Below are 8,143 nucleotides of genomic sequence, written 5' to 3'. Positions count from 1 at the left end.
GAGGAGGAGGAGGAGGAGGAGGAGGAGGAGGACTCTGAGCAGACAGCAGGTGCGCGTGAACCAAGGCAAAGCACCAGAAACACCATCCATGAAGCATCTTCTACAGGTGAGCCAGATGAAGGAGGAAGGAGGAGGAGGACTGACGACAAGAGCAGAAGGATGACAAGAATGTTTGGCGCCTGGAGGCAACTGAATGAATATGAGGAACTTATCGAGCCTGATAGTTCCCCTCACGCTGGTCATAGGAGGGCAGAGTAGTCCAGGATTGTCCTGAGAATGCGAGAGGAGAAGGAGGTGGTGGAGGAGGAGGTTGAGGAGGAGCCGTCGCAAGGCAAGCGAGCGATCAAGCACGAACGAGGGTCGCCCTTGAGGAAGCCGATCCACAGGATACGCTCCCGCTCCCACGAGAGGCGCCGACGGAGGAGGAGGAGCGAGTGGTTGCTGCTCGCGCTGCTTGCGATACTGGTGATGGCGACTCCTTCCTCCTCCTCGCGCATCACAACCCGCGGCACTCCATCCTCCGCGTGCGAGCTGTTGAGATGCGAGCCCGTCCTCCTCCCCCCGCCAAACTGATCCATGCCCCAGCTGTAAAGTACCGTTCGAGGCCCATCCTCCACCACCAGCGCTGCCTCAGCTTGTCAGACTCATGCATCCTTGCGCTCCCTCCCTCTTCCCTTTCCATCCTCTCCTCTCCTCTCCTCTCCTCTCCTCTCCTCTCCTCTCCCTCTCCCCTCCTCACCTCACCTCTCCTCTCCTCTCCCTCCCTCCCTCCCTCCCTCTCACCTAACGTGTGGAACATCCCGCATGTAACCGACACGACTCGCTTCCCCCTCAGCGTCGCGACCTCATGAGGCACGAAGCTGTTCTCCTGCGCCCCGCTCGTCCCCTGCTGTCCGCACCCGCCTGCCGCGCCAGTCAAAGGGAGAAAGCAGGTGCAGCAACTTGCCTGCTCCGCACGCGAAGACAGTTCTCGTCCTCTCCTCGCTCTCCGCCACCACCACCGAGTGCAGACCTCCGCAGGAGCAGGAGAGCGCGCGGGAGAGAGGAGGGAGGAGCATGCGGCGAGGCGAGAGGACGGGGCTGTCGTGAGTGCCGACGCCGAGCTGACCGTTGGAGTTGTTTCCGAAGGAGAGGATGGAGCCGTCGGCCATGACCACTGCAGTGTGATGGGAGCCGCAGGAGACCGAGGACGGGGGCCCGTCCGGCAGCTCGAGGGGGGTGGGGGAGCTGCAGCAGCTGTCGCTCCCTCCTATCCCCAGCTGACCGTGCGAGTTGCTCCCGAAGGCGACGAGGCCCCACAAGGAGCTCAGCAGGAGCGAGTGAAGTCTACCACAGGAGACGACCGTCACTCCTGCTCCCCTCAGCCCCTCCACCTCCTGCGGCTCCTTGCAAGGCCTGTCGCTCACAAACCCCAACCCGAGCTGCCCCTCCTCGTTTCCCCCCCACGACAGGACTCGCTGCTCGGCCTCTCGCGTGCAGCATACCACGTGCTTGAAGCCGCAGGAGAGGCTCAGCAGCGCGACCCTGCTGAGCCCAGGGATGCGAGTGAAGTACAAGACGGCCTTGCTCTCCTCCTCCTCCCCGAGGCCCAGTCGCCCCATCAGGTTGGACCCGCACGACATGGTCTCCTCCTCCGCGCAGCTCACGATGCTGAAGCTCTCCCCCGCCGCCGCCATGGTCGGAGTGACTCGCCCGAGGAGCAGGCGAGGGAGGAGGACGGTCTTCGCGCCGAACACGAAGGGGCTCCGGTGCCCGAGCCCGAGCTCACCCATGGAGTTACAGCCACATCCTTGCAACATGCTCTGATCTACCTCCTTCGCTTCTCTCCTCGCTGCTCGCTGCTGCTGCTGCTGCTGCTGCTGCTCGTCCTGCTCCTGAGGAACCCACTTGCTGGGATGTGACTCGAGGGTGGTCAGGTACTGGGAATCCTCCCTCCTAGTCGTCGGCATCTTCTCCGTCTTCCCCTCCCCGCCTGCCTTCCTCCTCGCTGTCCGCATCCTCCACGACTTGTGTCGTCCTCCATGTCCTATCTCCACGATGTTCGCGTCATCAGAGGCATCGCATGACGACTGAAACTTGTGATCCCGCAGCAGCTCCGCCACCTCCTGCCTCCTGCATCGCTCGGCCTCCTCTACCGCCGTCTTCCCGTACCCGTCTCGCTCCTCCAACGACGCACTCTCCTTGAGCAGAAACTTCACGACCTGCACGTTCCCTGCCGCGGCCGCCGCGTGCATGGCGGTCCTGCCGCTCCTGTCCTTGACATTGACGTCGACGTGCGAGGACATCAAATGCCGTAGAGCGACGAAGTCGTTCTCCTCCGCTGCCTGCACGAACTGATGTCCCTCCTCTCCTCCTCCTCCTCCTCCTCCTCCCTCCCCGAGCCCCACCTCCCCCTCCCCCTCCCTCCTCCCCCCCCTACGCCTCCCCCTCCCTTTGTTCCTGGCATTGCATCGCTCCTGAGGCAAGGCGATGCGGCTTTCCTGGTGGGTGTGGGTGGCGGTGGCCATGGCGGGGCGGCTGGACGGGGCGGGAGGAGCGTCGGCTGCTCTCCTCACCGTCTTCTCCTTGACGAAACCTGTGAGCCTGAGCTCCTCAGCTGCACGCGCTGACGCAGCAGCAGACGGGGGAGGAGCTGGGGATGTTTGCTTCCTCGCTGTCGGGCAGAGGTGAGGGAGGGAGGGGCGAGCTCGACGTCTGAGAGCCCCTCCAGCCTTCAACCATGAGCAACCCGGCGTCACGAGGAGCCAAAGTTTCAATGTAAACTCCTCCTCCTCACCCACTCCATTACCATCCTTACCTTCTCCTTCCCCTCTTCGATTCGTCTTGATCTCAACCTCGTTGACTCCTCTCCTCTCCTCTCCCTCTCCCTCTCCCTCTCCCTCTCCTGTCCTCTCCTGTCCTCTCCTCTCCTCTCCCTCTCCTCTCCCTCTCCTCTCCTCCTCCTCCTCCTCCTCCTCCTCCTCCTCCTCCTCCTCCTCCTCCTCCTCCTCCTCCTCTCAACCGGGAATCCGGCAGGATGCTTGCATGTCAAGCCCGAAGGGATGGACGGTCATCAGTCGCTCGACGTGTGTGGGACGAGGACGAGAAGCGTATGAGAGGGCACGAGCGCTACTGACGCGCTGGAGGGTGATGGACAACGTGAGGGATGGAGGGGCAGGGCGAGAAAGTCACGCGGCTGCAGGTGGCATGGGCTGGCGTCTTGTCGCCTGCGAAGAAGAACGAGGAGAAAGAGAGTCCTGTGGTGACATATGCGAAGTCAGAGAACGCTCCTCTTATGCCTGCTGCTGCTGCTCCACTCCCTCCCTCCCTCTCTCCTCCTCCTCTCCTCCTCCTCCTCCTCCTTCTCCTCCCTCTCTTCTTTATCGCACCGTTCATCCTTCCTTTCCTCCCCTCTCCCTCTCCTCCTCCTCTCTCTCCTCCTCCTCCTCTAACGCTTGTATCTGCCAGATGCTACGGAGGTCTCATGTGGGTCAGAAACCCTTGCAGGTGAGCCGCGACCCCCTCAGCACGACCTGACGAGCACAAGGCAAGTGTACGAGGACGTGGATGTGCCGCTTAAGCACCGGGCTCGCGATGCCGACTGCTTCTTCAATCAGCTCTCACCTAGCGCGAGACTGTCGCAGGTGCTACGCGCCCATCCTCATCGATACTCTCCTCTCCTCTCCTCTCCTCTCCTCTCCTCTCCTCTCCTCTCCTCTCCTCTCCTCTCCTCTCCTCTCCTCTCCTCTCCTCTCCTCTCCTCTCCTCTCCTCTCCTGCTCTTGTCTTGCCTTGCCTTGCCTTGCCTTGCCTTGCCTTGTCTTCTCCTCTCCTTTCCTCAGCACTAATCTCGTTCAGGTCGCCTACTCGACGCTGTAACCTCCTCCCTCCCTCTGAGTCCGCTTAGGCTGCAGCAGGCAGGGGCATCTGATCCGGGGAGAAGAGCGCCTGGCGGTCTTGTGGGATGGGTATGAGCCCAGCAAGGATCCCAGCAGCTCAGAGCTGGGAAGAGTTTACTTCGCCATCAGGTGGACTCCAGCAGTCTCCTGTCGTAGCTGACCTTCAGCTGGAGATCGGTCTCGGCAGGCTCCGGCCTGGTCGGCTCTCTACTCTTTCCGTTCATGCGACCGATGCAGTGAGAGTGAGGTGGGGAGGAGGAGGAGGGACTGATGTCATGTCCTCTCAGAGACAGGTTCTTTGCCTCTCAGCTGGACAGCATGCAGACATCCGTCAGCGAGAAGCCTTGAGAGGGAGCAGCTCGTAGCTATCCGTATGCTCCTCCTCGCCATCTCTCCCACCTTCTCGTGTTCCACTACCTTCTCCATCCTCGAGCTATGTCTGTCCATTCTTGTCACTTGCTCCTTGTAAAGTCAACCCGACGCCTCTTAACCTGCCGCAGCCGCCCGAGCGCCGGCTCTCCATCTTGCTGCATGGAGGCAGTAGTCTACAAATGCAGAGATGCTGGAAAGAAGTTGGGAGGTGGGGGCAGAGGGGGGCGAGAGAGAGAGAGAGAGAGAGAGAGAGAGAGAGAGAGAGAGAGAGAGAGAGAGAGAGAGAGAGCAGTGAAAGGTAAAAGGCAAGAGGAGAAACACTCCAACCAACGACTGGCAAACGCACATGTTTGTTATTTCTTAGTCGAATGCATCAACATCTTGTCTAGCGCTCGATGAAGGGACTTGGTCCTCTTCTCCTGCAGCTCCAGCACATGGCGGAGGTTCACTGAGCTCTCTCCCTGCCGCTCCTTCCCCCTGGAGGCCTCGCTCGACGCGCAGGTCTCGTTTGTCTGCTCCACTGTCCACCAAGAACCCACGTCACCGTACCAGGCTGCCGCGCCCAGCACCAGCACCAGCACGAGCGAGGCGATGCAGAGGTACTTCACGAGACTTCTCAGGCGCCTCGCCGTCTCGTTGCGCTGGCCCACAGAGCAGAGCTGAGCCAGCACGTCTTGCAGGCGAGGGTCGAGATGCTCGCCCAGCAGCGCCACCATCCCCGTCGCTAGGTCAGCAGCCAACGAGACGACGTAGAGGAGAAGGGCAGTGATGTACCTGGTGGCCCGAGAGTCCGAGAGGATCGTCTGAGAGGAGAATATCTCGGAGCATGCTCTGAACCTGCTCCCCGACAAGGGTCGTGGGTGTGAAGACGCATGGTCCTGACCGCTCGTACTTGACATCCCCCGCGCCTCATTCTCCTCCGCGATCTGCGACAGGCGCGACGGAAGGCGCTCGTCTCGTTTCTTCCGGCAGAACTCACAGGGTGACTGCAGGACGCAGGTGCCCGATCGGGTAGCAGACGCCTGCGACTCGCCGAGCTGCTCCAAGTCGAAGGAGCCGGACTTGCGTGGCGACAACTCGAAGTGGTTCTGTAAGAAACGCCCCAGGAGCGTCTCGATCTTGATGTTGTCATCGTTGAGCACGCACTCCTTGCGGCAGACAGGGCATGAGTGCTGCCCGAAGTAAGCCGCTGCTGATACGCATGAGTTGCAGAACCGATGGCCACAGGAGAGCACGAGAGGGTTGTTCAAGACGTGCATGCAGACAGGGCATTGGAACACGTCGGGGGAAGGCTTGTTGCCGGTCAGTCGCTCGATGAGCTGCAGCGCCAGGACTTCGATGTCAGCGATCAAGACGCCGAACTCCCTAGAAGAATAGAAGGTGCAGCGGTGCAGAACGCCGATGTAATGGTCTCGGATGGCGACCGTGGAGTTCTTGTCGTGCTTCTTGCATATCTTAACGATGGCCTGGGCGTTAGTCATGACGAAGGCCCTGAGAAGGTCAACGTCGGACGAGAACTTGAGCAGCTCCTCAATCAGACAGGCCTCGGGCAGCCCTGCCAGCTGCTGCTTCAGCTGCATCAGGTTGGTACATTCCTGCAAACTCCTGTCCCTCTCTTCCACCCTCGTCACCCGGCGGCACAGCTTGCGGAAGGTCGGAGTCATCTCAGCCACCTTCGTCCTGAAGAATGACTCGACCTTGGCGATCTCGCTCTCCAGCGCCAGCACGAAGCGCTCTTCAGCATCCGAGATCTCCGACTGCGAGCGAGCGAACACTGGGAAGTCGAACGAATCGTGACTGTCCAGGTTGTCCAGCGCCTCGTTCCGATCATTGCGATGGGTGATTGGCTTCAGCAGCCTTTTCAAGGCCTTGTAATCCAGAAAGTAGCTCGAGTACTCTTGATGCTGGAGTGCCACTGAATGAATCCGCTTACCAAACTTCATGATCCTAATGACGTCGCTTCTTGCGCTCGTACTAGCCAGGTTCTTCACTGCTCAAGTTCAACAATCGTCGCCTACAAGCACGTTGACACGTCTCTCACAGTCTGAGAGTTTCCTCGTCTCTCTTCTCCTCTCCTCCTCCTGTCCTCCTACTCTCCTCTCATTTCCTGCATCCCATGCTACACCCTCAATCAGATGTACTACTTTACCACCCCATTACCAAGCACACCCCTTTGTGCTCATCTACACCCCCATATCTTGGTACCCTACCTACCTAAATCAGATTTTTCAAAGGATATGCCCTTTTGTTTGACTACCATCACCCACCCATAAATAAATGCTACCCCTTTTCTTCACCTCCCACCCCCATTTCGCCCACTCTTCCTCACATTTCAAACGAAACGCTTCAAACCTCAAGGAATGTGATGATCAAAAGGTACTACCCTACCCCCTACCATACCACACCACCCCCAAATTTACGGTTTTGTCAGTCTTTATTCCATGGTACCGTCTCTACCCCTACCTGCTATAAAGTCAGCTGATCACCCGTGTGGTTGACCTGCAACGTGTGTCAGAAAGGGGGTAGATAGTGAGAGGGGTAGGGGTAGGCTGGTACAAGGGGGTGGAAATCGGAACTATTCGGGCAAGTTGCAGAAATAGATGTCTGTGGGGTGGGGTAGTATGGGTAGGGGTACTTTTGACTTCAATCTAAGGGTGGGGGTAGTGATGGGGGGTAGTGGGGGAAAAGACGATTCCCCTGAACGAGAAGTCTTAAAGAAAAACAAGGTAAGCTAAACAAATAAAAATAAAATTAGCTAAAGTAGTTGTCTCCAGCCCTACATCCTACGACCGAGCTGCTGCCAAACGGTTCAAAGAGTAAATACCTGTCTATGTTTAAGTTGCTGTCCTTGGTTTGTTCACTAATTGATTCCTTGAGGCGAGCTGGGGTACAAAGTTACAGACGGACCATGGAGTGTTGCGGCACAAACACAGGTTAGGGTAGAGTAGCACAGAGTAGGCCAAGACAAGACAAGACAAGACAAGACAAGACAAGACAAGACAAGACAAGACAAGACAAGACAAGACAAGACAAAGACTGCACAAGAAGGACAAGATGAGAATGAAGAAGAGAGAAGCAAGGAGTAGACATGCAATGCAACAATGGCAGTGTCAATCAATGGTAACTTGGGAAGATCAGTACTTTGACGTTAGTTAGAGCAGACCTCATGCCTTGATTTCCCTTCTCAGTTGCCTGCTTCTTGGATTCAGACCCGATGAGCTGACAAGAGGTGAAGCAGGATGGACTAGTCGGCGGCGGTAAAGAGAAGAATGGAGGACATCCACTCTAGCGGACGCGGGGAAGAGGAGGAGCAGGAGGAGCATGAGAAGAGAGAGGAAGACAGCGAAGGTTTCCATCACTCGCCTCGCCCTTGCCTGTTGGAGGAGGCTCAATACTTGATAGATGTGGGAGATTTCATCGGATCCGGAGTTCTACCATACTGCTTACAGGTGTTGTTCTTTCCTCTTTTCCCGTCTCCACCCACATTCCTCCTCCTCCCTCCCTCCGCCTTCCCACTTGCCCGCCGTCATCCCTCATCCTTTCTTCTGCCACATCCTCCAATCTCCTTTTCCTTTCCCTACTCCCACTATAAACTTCATACCTCCCTTCTCTTCTCCTAGTCTATCTTCCTCCCTTCTCTTCTCCTAGTCTCTGCCGCTGTTCCACTTCCTCGTGGCCACTTCTCGTCTGTCTCAATCAAGCTGAAGACTCACAGGACAACAAAGTCAAGCTCTTCCTCGGCAAGGAACTCGCTAAAGGCTTCACGATCGCGGGGAAAGTCAAGGTTGCCTCGTCCTCTCCCTCCCTCCCTCCCTCCCTCCCTCGGGCCGTGACCGAGGGAGGGGAGGGAGTGCGGAGGTTGGAACTGGTCAAGTATGATCTGCAAGGACGAAG

At 58.1% G+C, this 8,143-nt stretch overlaps 3 protein-coding genes across 3 annotated transcripts; 1 reads left to right on the top strand and 2 right to left on the bottom strand.

The window, feature by feature from the left end:
- Window positions 1-2,078: 2,078 nt before the first annotated feature.
- GUITHDRAFT_65114 (hypothetical protein) lies at window positions 2,079-2,285 on the bottom strand (the record flags this gene model as incomplete). The annotated part of the gene is made up of 1 exon (XM_005839581.1): window positions 2,079-2,285. A coding segment is annotated over one exon (207 nt), but the record flags the coding sequence as incomplete, so codon positions are not given.
- Window positions 2,286-3,463: 1,178 nt separating this feature from the next.
- Window positions 3,464-4,225, top strand: GUITHDRAFT_101818 (hypothetical protein; the record flags this gene model as incomplete). Its single annotated transcript, XM_005839580.1, has 5 exons — window positions 3,464-3,486; window positions 3,527-3,623; window positions 3,900-4,006; window positions 4,051-4,113; window positions 4,165-4,225. The coding sequence occupies 5 exons, from the start codon at window positions 3,464-3,466 to the stop codon at window positions 4,223-4,225; spliced, it is 351 nt and encodes a 116-aa protein (XP_005839637.1).
- Window positions 4,226-5,328: 1,103 nt separating this feature from the next.
- On the bottom strand, window positions 5,329-5,529 carry GUITHDRAFT_57781 (hypothetical protein; the record flags this gene model as incomplete). The annotated part of the gene is made up of 1 exon (XM_005839579.1): window positions 5,329-5,529. A coding segment is annotated over one exon (201 nt), but the record flags the coding sequence as incomplete, so codon positions are not given.
- Between the last annotated feature and the right edge of the window lie 2,614 nt (window positions 5,530-8,143).

Source organism: Guillardia theta (assembly GCF_000315625.1).
Source record: "Guillardia theta CCMP2712 unplaced genomic scaffold GUITHscaffold_8, whole genome shotgun sequence".
NCBI lineage: Eukaryota > Cryptophyceae > Pyrenomonadales > Geminigeraceae > Guillardia > Guillardia theta.
Note: the sequence above shows the minus strand (reverse complement) of the source record. Positions and strands in the feature narration are given on the sequence as shown.